Here is a 16,843-nt window from a genome sequence, read left to right on the forward strand (position 1 = left end):
CTTCACACCTTTTTGAAATGTGCAAAATGTTGTATGTGCACCTGCACACCCTGTGAGGCTTGTCTGAGGGCGGCATCAAGAACAAACATGAACGGACAAAACTAAGCACCTACGGTGCGACGACAACAGAAAGCAAGTTCAGGAAAGCAGTAATAGGAATTTACTATAGAATAAGCCTATGCATGTAGAATACAAGAAATCATGTAAATTTCAGAAGCATAAGGACAAGCAAGTACAAGCCAGGCACTAACAAGTCATATTTATCTACATGTACGCATGCATGTAATATCAATTATTCTATCTCAGAATCCTAATACTTTATTTAATTCATCCAAAGTCTTCGTGCAACTTTCCCCTACCTCGGGAGGTTGCGTCATCGCGTATGCCTGCGAGTGTAGGTGATATAGGACTCGAGCCGCAAGGCACGAGCGGGATCCGACACGCAAACTGCAAAGTGTGAACACTTAGTATGCTATAGCCATAATAAAGAACAGAAATGGGCAGGGGTACAACCCCTGCCTGCCCATCAACAGATAGCGAAGGGACAGGGGTGCAGCCCCTCCCGCCACTCTGCTGGCAACCATAAGGAGGCAGGGGCTCAGCCCATGCCGGAAAAGTCGAACGAGTGGCAGGGGCTGAGCCCCTGCTGGAAAAAGAAAAAGTGGCAGGGACTAGACCCCTGCTGGGAAAACTAAAGAGTGGCAGGGGGTCGGCCCCTGCCAAAAAACCGAGTGGTGGTAGGGGCTCAACCCCTACCAGAAAATTTAAGTAAATGGCACGGACTCGGCCCCTGCTGTGAAAACCAGGTAGTGGCAGGGGCTCTGCCCCTACCGGAAGAATTCAAGAAAGTGGCAGGGGGCGGAGCCTGCCTGATGGACTATGCAGAGGCAAGGGCCCTGCCCCCTGCATGTTGGAAGACCAGGAGGCAGGGGTCGGAGCCCTTTGTTTGCATGTCGAAAAACACAGAGGCAGGGGTCAGTCGATGAATCGAAAGAGACAGGGGGTGGATCCCCCCTGTCTGTCGAAAATTGCCGAGGCAGGGGGCTCTGCCCCCTGCCGGTCAAGAAATTGAGAGAGACAGGGCTGCCGAAAAGTTATAGAGGCAGGGAGGGGGAGAGCGAGGCAGGGGCAAAAATGTAAAAAAAAACTGACACGGATGCGGGGATTCGGCACTTCCAAAAAACCCTGGGGCGGGGGTGCGGCAGGGGCAAAAATGTAAAATATATATATAAGGGGGGTCGGGGGTTCCCCCCGGCGCGGGTCCAAGAAATTTTTTTAAATTCCGCAGTCCATTTCATAGGGCAATTCTTTTTTTTTAATCCAAAAAAAAAGACCGAAATGACCCTGGGTGCGGTCAACGCACCCAGGGTCGGGTTGACCGCACCCGGTGCCGCACCCACACCCGCGTCGAGTCGCGTCGACGCGGGTGCGGCACCCTGCTAGCTGAATCCCTGTTACATAGCGTATATGTTGGGAGTCAACTCAAAGCTAGTTTGACTTGCTCTCAACGACTAGAATTCTAGCCGTTGGGAGGGCTCTCTCATTCCTTAATGAGAGAGGATTTTCCCTTTCATTTTCACTCTTCTTCTTTCCTCTACTTCTTTTCTCCCTTTCTCCTCTATAAATAAGGGTGTGTGTGAATGTGTAGGGGTCAAGAGAGTGATGGGTAGTATTAGGCTTGTGTGTTGAGTGTATTTATAGTGAAGATTAAATGAAATTTTCTGTTTGTATTTTTAATATCCATTATAAATAGTTATTCATTCACATGTGTCCAAATGTATAATGTTTTGATTCTTTGAGTTCATCATGGAGTGTATTGAAATCCGCACTAGAGTTCATCATGGATTGCATTGGAATCCGTATAATTTCGTGACAAGTTGATCTTCCACATGTTGATCATCCACTTCAACATTAGATTGTTCAACATTATCAACAACAATAGACTCATCATGAGTCTCACAATCACAACAATCGTTATGATTTTCAAGAAAGTCAAGCAAGAAAGAATATTTGGTCACTTAAGATTTTCCGAGTCAAATAATTTTCATTTTCAATAAATGATATATTTTGAGAAACATGTGATTTATTGTTTCGAGGATAAAAACATCTATACCCTTTTTTGTTTTCACCATAATCCAAGAAAACACATGGAATAGCACAAGGAAAAAGTTTGTCACCCTTATAGGATAAAACAAAACATTTATATCCAAAAACTCTCAACCTAGAGTAGTCAGGTACAAGTTTGAAAAGTTTTTTAATATGAGAGACATTTTATAAAGATGAAGATAGCATACAGTTTATCAAATAAACGACCATTAGAGCGGCTTCCGCCCAAAAAAATTTTGGAACATGACTTGAAATAAGCTAGGTTTTAGTGGTTTCTATGATATGCTTATGTTTTCTTTCTGCTAGACCATTTTGTTAAGGTGTATGTGGGCAAGATCTTTAGTGTAAAATGCCATACAAGTTAAGATAATCCTTGAATTTATTTGATAAAAACTCACTCCCCCCCCCCTCCCCCATCGGTACGAAAAATAAAAATGTTTACATTAAACCTATTCTTTATCATGTTATGAGAATTTTGAAAGTACATAAAAACCTTGGATTTATGCTTAATAAAGTATACTCAAGTGTATCTAGAAAAATCATTAATAAAAACAACATAGTATGATCTATGTCACATGGGTGCGGTATATATATATATATATATATATATAATTTGTGTAGGGAAGGGGTTGAGCTGATGAGTTGTGAAGCCTGATTCAGAGTTTTTGCCCTTGCAGAAAGGGGGTCCCCCCCCCCCCGGCAGCGCCTCCCAGAAGAAATTTTTTTTTAATAAAAAAACTAGACACAAATGACCCTGGGTGCGGTCAACGCACCCAAGGTCGAGTTGACTACACCGGGTGTCGCACCCGCACGCGCACCTGCGTCGCATCAACGTGGATGCGGCACCCGGTTTGTTGAGTCCCTGTGACAGAGTATGATAATAACTGGTGCGGGACCCAAACATCTGAATGAACAAGTTTAAATGGTTTAGAAGAAACAAAAGCCCTTTCATAAAAAGGAAAAGTTTGCATTTTATCAAGAATATAATCACTATAATCAAAATGTTAACATTACAAAAATTTTCTAAATTTAGAAAATGAGATTAACTTTAAAGCACTAGGATATCCTAATCTTTTATGTCATAAAGTTACAACCAATTTTTGAACATTATATATAACAAAAGATATTCTTGAGAAATTCCAAAAAATCCATGTAGTAAAGGCATTTTTCTCTTTAGCCTTCCTCAATCAGCTTTCCTAAGTGACAATCCTGCACCCAAGAACCATTTGATGAGAAGGAGACATTACATCCATGGTCTGAAATTTGAGAAACTAATAAAAGGTTTAGGTTTAATTTTGTAACATATCTAATTTTTGGATTTTTTTTTTTAGTTTTCAATACATTTTTCAAAAACTCCAACACCTTTGATTTCAAGGAAAGTGCCATCGACGGTAAAAACATGTCTCATTTAAATTTGGTTGGCATTTAGTTAAGATATCACAACTAGAGGTCATATGGAAAAAAGCACTAGAGTCTAAGAGCCAAGGAGACATACCGAGATTGAAGAAATAAGAAACGACAACTCTGGATGATGAGGATGCTCCCTTGAGAAGGGGTTGAAGAACCTCCACCAATTATGACAAGGGCATGTTTATGTTTAAGTTTTTCTAATAGCTCCTTGTGAAAGTATCTTTAACAAGATACTATGATCAAGACCTTAATATTCTTGATGAGAAACACGTGCACACTAAGCACTCTTAGAGCACTTGTGCACAAAAGCACAACTCACTAAATCTCACAAATGCGCAAAAGCATAAAAGAATAAAAAGCTTTATTGAAAACACTTGGGCTTTGACCCAAAGCCTTAAAATTACAAAGGGGGATATGCCCCTATTTATACACAATAAGGAGGACCTTGGAGGGGTCCAACTCATAGACGTTGGAGCCCCTCCAACGGTAACAATTGTGACCGTTGGAGGGGCCCAACGTCTATAAGAGTGGGCCCCCCCATGGTGAGTTGACTTAGTCAAATGAAAAAAGAAAGAAAAGAAAAATAAAAAAGCAAAATTACAAGCATATTCGTAAAATGATTATGCGCAAGAATGGTGAAATGACTAAACTATCCTTATGGCTAATAATAAAGAAATATATATTTTATATATATAATTAGGTAGATACATATATATATAGTATATGTATATGTATCACCTTTTATATATAAAATATATATATAAGATTACAATATTTGATATATAATTTAACACCCCCCTTAAACTTAGGGCAAGATAATCAAAAGTTTGCCAAGGAGAAAGTTGAATCGCGAAGCACACAAAGCTTTGGTGAAGAAGTCTGCCAACTGATATTCTAAAGTAACATATAAAAGATCGATGACTCCCTTCAGATAGGTTTCACAAACATAGTGACAGTCCATTTCAATGTGCTTAGTCCGCTCGTGGAAAGTATGATTTTTAGCAATATAAATTGCACTCTTGTTATCAGAGCATAGTTTGGCGGGTCCTTCTAATATGATCGTCATGTCTTCTAACAGCTGATGAATCCATAAGATTTTCATGGTAGTAGTTGTCACGACACGATATTCAGCTTTGGTTGAGAATAAACACTTTTTGTTGCTTCTTGCATCTCCATGAGATCAACGAATCTTCTAAAAACACATAAAAACCAGTGGTGGAGTGACGGTTATTTGGGTCACCTCCCCAGTAAGAATCAATATAAGCAATTAATTTTAGTTCAGAAGAGCATAAGAATACTCCCTTATTTAGTATACCCTTTATGTATCTTACGACCCACAGAATTGCACTCATGTGAACCGATGTTGGTGCATGTTGAAACTGATTTGCAGTATGAACTGCATGAAAAATATTTGGTCTAGTAATACTCAGATACATCAATGATCCCACAAGCTATCTTTAGGGAGTGGGATCAGAGAGAGGAATATCATCATCAATCTTCATTTTGGCTCCCACTATAGCAGAAGTTTCACAAACCTCATCATCCGTAATAGCTGTAATCTCGGAGGCAAGTTTAGTTTGAGATAAAAAATACCCTCTATGAGAGAATGTTACTTCAATACCAAGAAAGTAAGTTAGAAAACCTAAATCAGACATTTCAAATCTATCTTTTAAAATTGATTTTATACTTTTAACCCCTTTAGAATCACTTCTGGTTATAAGCATATCATCCACATATAGAAGCAGAATGATAATCCTTGTATTAGTTTTTCTTACAAACAAGGCAGTGTCAGTGAAACATGATGAAAAACATTTTCTATCATTACGAAGTTAAACCTATCATACCAAGCCTTGGGAACTTGTTTTAAACCATAAAGTGTTTTGCGAAGGCGAAGCACTTTCCCTTTGGGAGTCTTCATTCCTAGTGGAGCATCCATATATACCTCTTCATTTAAATCATCATTTAGAAAGGCATTTTTAACATCCATTTGATAGATGTTTCATTTGTTGATTGAGACAACGGTGATGAGACATCGGACACTGACCATTCGGGCTACAGTGGCAAAAGTTTATTCATAGTCAATCTCATATTCTTGACTATATCCCTTTGCAACTAATCGCGCCTTATATCTCTCAAGAGATCCATCGCTCTTAGTTTTTACCTTAAATATTCATCTACATCTTATTGTTTTCTTACCCTTAGGAAGATCTTGAAATTCCCAAGTCTTGGCTCTTCTTAGAGCACCGAGTTCATTGTCCATAGCTTCTACCTATTCAGAACATTTTCGTGCTTCCTCAAAATTTCTAGGTTCTATGTAAGAATGAATGGCACTAAGACAGACCCTATATTTAGGTGAAAATGAATCATATGAGATAAACCTAGAGAGAGTTTTCCTATGTCTTTTTGTCCTACGCAGGTTCTCCTCTCTTAGGGGAACAGTCCTACTGGTGTCATCATATCTTTCAAGAGCGCTTCTGAAGGTGTTTTTATCTCTATGGACATAGGTGATGGGCTCTCTAGATGATCCCTCATTGATATGTTGATGAGGAGGAGAGAGCAGAGAGGTGATAGTTTTCTCGGTTTCATTATCGCTTGAGTTATTTTGAGTTAACTCATCATCACTTGTATCATCATCTTTAGCTAACATTTCAAATAGAAAGGAATAATCCACATTCTCATCATGAGATACAAGATTTTCGAAACCACTAAGATTTTCCAAAAAAAAATCACATTTCTTAAAACATACAATTTGTCATTTTTAACATCATAACACTGAAAACCCTTTTGTGTTTCTGAATAACCAAGAAAGGCACAAGGAATGGCCTTTGGGGAAAGCTTATCATTTTTATCTGTAAGGACAAAACATTTACATCCAAACACCCTTAACCTACTATAGTCAGGTTCCTTCTTGTAAAAATTTTCAAAAGGGAAAATTTTGTTCAAATTTTTTGATGGAAGTCTATTTATGAGATAGACCGATGGAAGGGCAGACTCAGCCCAGAGTTTTTTTGGAATGTTTTGCGAAATAAGCAAAATTCAAGTTGTTTCAATAATATGCCTATGCTTTTGTTCGGCTAATCCATTTTGTTGAGGAGTTTTTGGATAAGATTTTTTATGGAGAATACCATAACTTTCAAGATAACTCTTGAATTCGTTCGATAGGTATTCTCCTCCAGAATCAGATCTAAGGATTTTTAAGTTTCCATTGAATTGATTTAAGATCATCATATAAAAAGTTTTAAAAGTTGAAAAAACTTCATGCTTATGTTTGAGAAAGTATATCCAACAATACCTAGTGTAGTGATCAACAAAAATCACATAATATGAGAATCCTCCTTTAGATATCACAGGAGTCGGACCCGGACCCCATACATTGGAATGAACGATTTTAAAAGGTTTTGTTGTAAACATGGATCTTTGATAAAAGGGTAAACTTTTCATTGAAATCTCCTTTACAAAGATGTTTAACAAAAGGCAAATATGAAATTTTAACAATATTGGGATGTTCAAGTTTCTTATGCCACACATGAATATCTTTATTTTGAACAACATTACAAAATTGATTATTAGAAACTTGGAGAAAGTCGACATAGTAGAGATCTCCTTTCCTAGAGCCTTCTCCAATCAACCTCCCGGACCGGCGATCCTTTATCCAACATTTATTAGAAGAGAATTTTATATCGCAACCATGGTCCGAGAGTTGTAAAACCGAAAGCAAATTCAAATTTAGTTTTGGTATGAATCTAATCTTTGGAATAAAAAATTTTTGTTTTTCGAAATTTCTTATTCCTTTAATTTCAAGAGATGTTTCATCCACCATTGAGACAAAAGATAAAAAAGAATTTTTAGAGTATTCAGAAAGAGAACAAGCACTTGGGGTCATATGAAATGATGCACCGGAATCTAAGAGTCAAGATGTCTTACCGGGAGGGGAAGAGGTTGACATAGCGGCTCCGAAAATTCCTCCTTTGAGAAGAGGTTGAAGAGCTTTCATAATTTGTTGTAGAAAGAGAGACCCATTGGAAGAGGATGGTCGTTCTTCTGGTTGAGCGGTGGTGGCCATTGGAAGCAATTTCTTCCATTTTGGGCACATTGGTTTGATATGCCCCGGTTCTTTACAAAAATGGCAATTTAATTTGCTATAGTCTCTCTTTCCATTTTGCCAATTTCCTCCTTGATTTTGATTCTTAAAATGATGAGGTTTGTAAGTCCTCACATTGTTACCTGGTCTTGACACGGCATTCACCCTTTCACTTTCTTCTTGAATAGAGGAGGTTGCAAGGATGCTAGGATTGCTTTTACTAATGCCCATACGGGTTTCTTCCCCACTCAATTTAGTAATAACATCTTCAATGGCAGGAGATGTAAAAGAAGAGAAGACCGATATTCCTCTAGTTGATTATGTTTAAGCTCTATAGCTTCACCACTTCATTTAGGTTCAAGCATAGCAAGCTCGTCCCAAATGGAAGACAATTCGGCAAAGTATTCCCGAATAGTCATCTCATTTTGTTGTAAGGTCAAAGCCCCCTTTTGAAGGTAGTATTTGTGTGACAAATCTCTTGAAGTATACATTTTTTCAAGATATAGCCAAGCTTCAAAAGCTTTATTGAATTTGATGTATTGGCATTGATCTTGGTTTCAACGGATGAGAAAAACCAAGATAAGATCTTGAAGTTTTCATTTTTCATTCATCATGTTTCTTTGAATAATCTTCAAGAGCTCTTTCTCTTTCTTCTCCTTCAAGAATCTTTATATCTCCTTTTTTGATAATGGTAATTTTTTGTTCGGGTTCCGATATCGAACCTTGAACATACCCCCAAAGCCCCTTCCCTTTAATATGGGCTTTCATATTACCGGCTCAAACATGATAGTTTGAACCATTGAGTTTAAACCCGAGGGAGAAATGGGAGTCTTTCGCTCATTAGAGAGGATAGAAATAAAAAAAGAACACGTACCTCAATAGATTTTTAAGTCTTTCTTGACAAAGAAGACTTCTAAAATATTGACTGAAGGAAATGATCCACTCCAATCTCCAATAGCTTGAAGGCACATTTTTTGAGGCACCCAAGAATGTGGAGAAACGCATGATCTTTCTTCCTCAAACCAAGCTCTGATACCATGTGAAAGTATCTTTAACAAGATACTATGATCAAGACCTTAATATTCTTGATGAGAAACACGTGCACACATGCACAATAAGCACTCTTAGAACACTTATGCACAAAAGCACAACTCACTAAATCTCACAAAGGCATAAAAGAATAAAAAGCTTTATTGAAAAACACGTGGGCTTTGACCCAAAGCCTTAAAATTACAAAGGGGGATATGCCCCTATTTATACACAATAAGGAGGACCTTGGAGGGGTCCAACTCATAGACGTTGGAGCCCCTCCAACAGTCATAATTGTGACCGTTGGAGGGGCCCAACATCTATAAGAGTGGGCCCCCCAAGGTGAGTTGACTTAGTCAAATGAAAAAAGAAAGAAAAGAAAAATAAAAAAACAAAATTACAAGCATATTCGTAAAATGATTATGCGCAATAATGGTGAAATGACTAAACTACCCCTATGGCTAATAATAAAGAAATATATATTTTATATACATAATTAGATAGATACATATACATATATATAGTATATGTATATGTATCACCTTTTATATATATATATATATATATATATATATATATATATATAAGATTACAATATCTGATATATAATTTAACACTCCCATGTCCTTAGCTTCTTGAGGTGGCCGAACCAAGGAAATCTTTGTCTCTCCTCTTTTCTTTAACTTGGGACACAATGGTTTAATATGTCTCTTCATTGCAGTGATGGCAAATGATCTTCCTCTTACGTTCATACTCATTGTTTTGTCTCCTAAAGTGAGGTGGCTTGTAAGAACGAGTGTTGGTCACTGACCTAAACACAGCCAAGACCAAATCTCTATCATTCTTAATTGCTTGCTTTCTCAGTCTTTTTTTTTTTATGCTAAGCTCTTCTATAGTATCCACTATGGTAGAAATCTTTCCTCTATAAAGAAGAGCTGATTTAGTAGCTTTAAACTCAGGCCTCAATCCGTTCATTAATTAATAAAAGTACTCTGCATCAATTTGTTTTTGGCAGAATTCAATGTCCAAGGGCAATGCCACAGGCTCGAGCAATGCAAGCTCATCCCATAACTCAATGAGAGCATTTTAGTACTCTTTAATGCTCCCACCCCTTTGTCTCATAGCCCTTATTTTATCTTGCAAATTACACACATATGTAATGTTCTTGAGTACATGTTGAGATATTTTCAAGCATCATTGGCATGCTCAAGCATTGCCAAACTAGAACACTTTTGAATATCAACACTATTAATAAGCTAAGACATCATCTTGGAGTATCCCATCCTCCACTATTTCCACTTCCTTTCATATTCTTTTGTGGCCTTGGTATTCCATTCTCCTTGAAGTTTAACACTCTTCCCATTGTCAAGTTTGGTGAGAATTAGTTTAGGTTCCACATCGAAACCATCCACCAATCTCCATAAGCCCTTTCCCCATATGTAGTGTTTAATAATAGATAACCATATGACATAGTTAGCGTCATTGAGTTTCACAATCACAATTGTGACACTATCCTTGTCATCCATAGATGAAGACATGGAGATAGAAGAGATTATGAGAGAGAGAGAGAATGAGTAGAGAGAGTGGATAGGAAGAAAGAAGGCACGAACACTCAAACTACAAACACTTGATAGAGAGATAACGAACACACAAACCACTTTAGATGCTTGAATCTTCAGCTTCTAGGATCAAGAGCCGATGGCTCTGATATCATGTAATAAAGCGTCACCAAATGTTGAACCCACCAGCACCAAGGTCACGATCAAAAGCACAAGAGCTCACAAGTAGGCTAGTAAGAGCACAAGCACAATAGCCACCAAGGGCATAAGAATAATAGCCACTAAGGGCATAAAATTAGAGTCACAAGACAACACACACACACACACACTTGAAAATTTAATATTATTAAGGGAGTAAAATGCTCAAAACAAGCATTCTACAAGAGGGGGTGAGAAACCCCTATATATACACAAGCAACAGCCCAACCTAATTGTTACGCTAGTAGCCCTAGCAATGATAAAAAAACAAAAATATATATACAACAACAAATAAGAGTATAAATATAAGTACATATATAAATATATAGATATATATACATATGTATATAATATGCACAACTTTACACCACTCTCTCCTTTCTTGTGTGTCTTTAAAATCCCAAAACTTTCTTCATTGGTCATCATCATTAAGGGCATTTCAATAATTTTAGAAAATGTACATCATTTATTAAAAAAAAGTGTATTTGCATTTCCAAATAACTACTGATAAGTATTGCTTGAATCTTTTTATAAAAATACAAAAATACCCTTGGTGAAGACATTCAGTATAAATCATCAACATAGGATCCAAAAACTTTAAAGGGTAAAATATTTTTGTGAACTTAACATCTGCTAAATACCATGGACAATAACAACACCAGTTTTGAACCCGTGCACATGCAAACACACACACATGCTGAAAGTATTCATATTCACATTGGAAAGTATTTAAAAAGTCATATTCCCGGTGCCATTCTAGAAGCACAAACTTATGCCCTCCATTTGCTTTGTGGTCAAAACTGGTACCGAGAGCAACCCTTCCCCTATATGCCCTTGTCAATGATGGGCTTGAGGGCCTATAGGAACTCTTTCTTGCCCACCTTTTGGCACCTTACAAACATCTATGAGATTAATAAGCATGATGATGCCATCTATGCTATACAAAGCAAACCATGCCTAACCCCATTCATCCTGACACCAAAAAAGGTGCTGGAACTGCTTCATATGAACTCCAAGATATACACTATCACATTTTAGACATAAATAAATAACTATACAGATACATATACACATGACTATATACCGTAGTCACACATATAGGTCATATTTTGAAAATACCACAAAAATATAGCTGTAAATTCATAAAACGATATTGAAGGCCAAATATCGTGATGTTTTGAAAATATCAGAATTTTGTATATATTGTTATATTATTGCGATAATATCATGATATTATCAGTTGCTTTTGCTTTTTTGCTTTTTTGCTTCTTTCTATATCTTAAATATATTTTTTCTTCTTTTTTTATGCTTTTTGCTTATTTCTTTTGTTATATGTGTATTCTATTATCTAAACATGTTATTTTTCTTACTTATTTCTGCTATATTATATATATTTAATTTTTTAAGGGCTGACATTTTATAATATTTATCAACTAAACCTATATTAGAGCAAGAAGTTGCCTTGCCAAGATATAGCCGAGACTGATATTAATGACTGCTAAATACATATATGTGTGTATATACATGCATGCATATTATAGTCAGACATGCGTACATACATAAATACATATATATATATATGTGTGTGTGTATGTGTGTGTGTGTGTGTGTGGTAACTAAATGCATGCAAAAGTGCTTTTTTCAGTTGTATTTTTAAGTGAAAAGGGAAAACAATCAAACACTCATAATAATAGCCTCTACAGCAATCTATTTTATTTTGAAGATATGACAATCTCAAGATTATTCGTAAGATGGATGGTTTGAACAGGTCTCCTCAAAAGCCTCACAGTGTGCACCTTCACATTATAGACTTTTTGTATACACATCGCAAAGTAGAAAAAGAGAATAATACAAAATTGGGTACATCCCAAAACATGTAAAGGCGTACAACATAGCTCGCCTAACAACCTTATCTTGCCTTTTAAATCCATGGCCTATCTGATCCTGTAATTCAGGGACACACCTTGCCTGCAGCTTTTCAAATCCTTAATCATGTTGGATCTTGTAATTAAAAGGACAATGAATTTAAGACATCACAGAAGCATCTGTGGGTGGGCACCAACAGTCAAAAGCTACATATAGTCATACCACAAGATGAGATCAGCACGAGAGCAATAAAACTAGATTACATTACTTTTTGGTAATCATATTAGTCCAAATTTACAACTATCTGTGGCAATGAAGTGACATTCACATATACCAATAAAAAAAAACATTGGCAACAACATAAAAAGTTGGATTACACATAAATAAAAGAACAAGAGATTGTTTCAGGATACAGTTGCCACCAAGTCAACATGAGAGTCATCTATAGGCTTCAACAATATGCTTGTAGTAAAATGCCTAGCCTGTTCAAAGTAATCTTCGAATAGACATCTCCTAGCAAGCTTCCCAAACAACAAATTGTATGCAGGCTCCAGCATTCTGCATGAGTACAATATTCAGACTGAGAAATTAATTGTGACATGCTATGGAACTTTTCTTCACAAAGAACTAGCGTTCAACTTGAGAATTAGAAAGTCTGCTCCACCATGACAAAATTAAAATTAAAAAAAAAAACGTTTAGATCCAGGAATTCTCCTACAGGAAGGTGATGAAATTTGTCTGAAAGAATGCAATAGATTTCTAAATATGCTACTCTATAAATTGCTCACTCGGAGCATTGGGAGTGACAATTAAACAACTCAAACTTAATTGAATTGGAAGAAGTCACAATAGATTATGATAAAACATTATATAGATACTAATTCTCTTCAAGTACATGTGTTTGTATACATACTAATGAACATTTGGGAATAAGTACCCTCTGAAAATTAAGAGATCACATGCATTTGAAAAAACAAATTGCATGCTAATCAGGACTAAAACTACCCTTTACTTTACCAAAACAGGGCAGCAGAATAAGATGCTTTTATTCTTAATAGTGCAATACCAACTATGTCACGATCATCACTACTGACAGAAATTTAATATCTTACAAAATTTGGCTTTTGTTTAAAGCACTTGATAATGACTTGGATGCAACATCTCCTCTTGCTATTCACATCCATATGAGATGGGTTTCTATCTTCAACATGCTCTTTGGGGATGCCAAACAAACACTGGCCAAGGACCTAGTATTCTTGTGATTAATGCCAAGTTGAGTCAAGCTTTGCACCTGCTCAACTTATTGATCCTTTGTCATCAATAGGAGTGATCTTTTTTTTTTTTGACAGGCAGGGTGGCGATAACCACATTGGATTCAAACTCAAGAACCCTCGGTTATGATAGTGTTCAACCATCCAGCTATTTCATTCAATAAGGATGATCTTTGACAGATGCATGACATTAAGATCATACTTTCTCATTAAAGGCAAAAGATCTTAAATGCTTAAGGTCCTCATTGGATATTGTGGTTGCCTATGTTCATCAAATTATCTTCTCTTCAGTGAAATATGCAATTGACAATATTAATCTTATGTTGCTCTTTCCAAGTCTGCTAAAGAACTTGCATCATGAGATCCCAACTACATAGTACATACAAATGATTGTAGCGAATACATACATATGTATATATATATGGAGAGGGGGTATCATCAGACACGCTGGCCGTCGGACCCAATGCGTCTGTTTTTTTTTTTTTTGCGTGATTTAGAGCTTTAGAATTTAGCAGTGGTCGCGACTGCCGCTAAAGCGTCCTTTTAAAAAAATGATGCTTTCTGCCGCTGATCTTTTCTACTAGAGTGTGTGCCTTAGATAGCAGTTTGCGAGAGAGAATATTTTACGAGAGCATTAATGAGAGAGAGAGAGAGAGTTCCTTAATTGATCATCAACAAGCTAAAAAGAAAAAGGTTAGCATGTATTAAAAACAATTATTAGTTTATGATATAATACAGAATCAAAATCCTTCAAATTTGTCAATAAAATATAAATATTAAAAATGAAAATAAATATAAGTACTATGTATATTCACCTTTTCACAAGGTAATATTATTTTCACAACAATAAAGAAAAATTTAGCATTTTTTTAGAATGAGGTAGATAATGTATTCACTTTAAATTTCATAATTTATGCATTTTTGCTGTCATAAATTCTACAAGTTGTATGTATTTGACCATAGTGTAGCTTCGATAGAATTTTATCATATACCTACGATATTAACAATTCCATCAACTTTAAAAGCACAATTAAATAATTTTTATTTAAAATTTAGGTGTTTATAGTTATAAAATATAAAATTCATGTTTTGCTAATTAATCACGATTTGGTGAGTTCACAAGCTGAGGTTGACCGAATTTTGTTCTGATTAATCGCAATTTGTCGAGAATGACAATCTCCGATGAATTGCCGAGGACGAGTTTGGCTACTATGGTTTGCAAGGCCATATTGAGAAAGAGGTGGCAACATGTGACAGTAAGGATCCAGAACAATCCGTTCCAAATCCAATGTATGTCAAGGAGTGCAAGATATATCCAAGTGATAGGATTGCAATCGATTTTCAATGCCTTGCATTTTGGAAACTCCAAATGTTGATTGCAATAAAACAAGGGAATTCCCAAAGATAAAACGTGGAACAGTAAAACTGATTGCAGTATATATGTATATGACAATAGATCACCAAAAGAGTTTGTTTTCTTCATCCTTTATTTTCACTTCTCTGCAGCTAATCGTTCACTTTTATAGGCAGAATCGCATGCTTCTGAATTCAGGGCAGCACGGCTTCATGTGATAAAGGGTAGATTGTATTTCATAACCCTCTTAATTCCAGCGATCATGGTTAATCCAACAACTTCTTTAGACGGATAGAAGGAATCAAAGAACAGCCATGGACGCTGGTCACCAACTTCGCACATAATCGAAGTCTCATTTTTGCCAACAAATCAATCCGCAATCCAAAATATTTAAAACAAGATGGCTTAACTTCAAAGACCAACTTGGTTTCCAAGATTCACAGATACCCAAGTTGAAATCCATTTACTAGACTTGGCTTAGAGAGGAAGAAAACAGAACAAATCCTTACATGGGTGGGTCTTAATTTCACCAGATATGCAACACAAAAATGCAAAAGTGGATCAGAGAGAGAGAGAGAAAGAGAAAGAGACCTTGTTCGAGCGGCGAGGGGAGGAAAATCGAACAATGGTGGGACCAAAACGACCGGCGGGGATGGTTCCTTGTGAAACAGATTCCCCATTCTCTCTCTCTCTCTCTCTCTCTCTCTCTCTCTCTCTCTCTCTCTCTCTCTCTCTCTCTCTCTCTCTGCGTTGTGAAACAAAACAAGACTGAGAAGGGAGGAGAGGAAGTTAACTTACAACAATTTGTGAAAGCGGGAAGGAGCAGCGCGTGTCCCTTGCCTCCGTTTTACTCTCGTCCAACGGACTCGCAAATGGATCGGATCGGACCAACTTCTCGCTTAGCCCACCTCTGTCAGAGCTCAATCCGATCGTGGAACTTGGGCACAAAGCTAGTTGTATTCTCCCTTTTAAGATGTTCAGATCTAGGCATTACCGAGTCCAACTTAATCAAATCCAGATTTGCAACCAGAGCTTATCAGCTTAGACTAGCTCAAAATCCGACATCATTTATATATATTCGGTTTCTGATTTGGTGAAATTTGGATTTTTCTAGGGTTTGAACTCGGCTCGAGATGCAACACTTGATAGACTTTGGCTCCTGAATCTGACTAAACGAATTCCTATTTGGTTGGCTGTCTGACCTGAATTTGATTAAACATGTCTCACGTCTTTCTACAGCTGTTATACACACCCCTAATGATTACAAAATAACGTTGCTTTTGTATAATGCAGCTAAATGGTCTTTTCTCTCAAAAAGAAATCCACATTCTTTTCAAATACGTCTTAATAGGGTAATACATCCGTGCTAAATAAAATATATTAAATGAAACATGCACAATGAGGTTTTCAGGCCTTTTTCCTTTCATTTTCAAATTCTAACATTACAGATGTGATATATACACTTCATTTTATAGGGATAAGCACTTGAAGCGTTGATTCCTACTTATGGGTGGGTTTTTATAAGGTTCAAAAAAATCAACAATCCAAAATCTTTGAAAAAAAATTAGGCTCTAAATATCATTTTTGAAAAAATAACCATTCTGTACGGTTAATTTGATGGGGTTACCTTAAAAACTTTACAATTTTTTATATTGTCCCCATGTCTAAAATTGGAAATATCTAAATTTAAGAAAACCATTTTACCTTTCGCACATGCGAACTTCCTCGTATACATGTGAACTTCCTCCCAATCTTTGTTGTTATATCTTTATCTATTTGATCAAATATCAAAAACTTGTATTTTTATAGTCAATGAAAAGTTGAGACACATGCATATAACTTTTATGTTTTAAGTCAATACTGAAAATCGCTCAAGGGTTCTTATTTGAGTTTCAAAACCAGAATAGAAACATGCTCTACAAACTGGAACAACCGAATAATTTGTCTTTCAAAGGAAGTTTCGAGCCAG

General features: G+C 36.5%; 1 protein-coding gene across 1 annotated transcript in view; it reads right to left on the bottom strand.

The window, feature by feature from the left end:
* Positions 1-15,589, bottom strand: part of LOC149843567 (beta-galactosidase) — a 114,954-nt gene extending 99,365 nt beyond the window's left edge. Inside the window, exons 1-2 of the mRNA XM_089999908.1 lie at positions 15,466-15,589; positions 12,663-12,807 (exon numbers count right to left, since the gene is read on the bottom strand). Of these exons, the coding sequence (XP_089856034.1) occupies positions 12,663-12,807; positions 15,466-15,554 (234 nt within the window). The 5' untranslated portion in view covers positions 15,555-15,589. The remainder of the gene's footprint in view (positions 1-12,662; positions 12,808-15,465) is intronic.
* Positions 15,590-16,843: the final 1,254 nt, after the last annotated feature.

Source organism: Nuphar pumila, chromosome 3 (assembly GCF_984573655.1).
Source record: "Nuphar pumila chromosome 3, dmNupPumi1.hap1.1, whole genome shotgun sequence".
In the NCBI taxonomy this organism is placed as follows: Eukaryota; Viridiplantae; Streptophyta; class Magnoliopsida; order Nymphaeales; family Nymphaeaceae; genus Nuphar; species Nuphar pumila.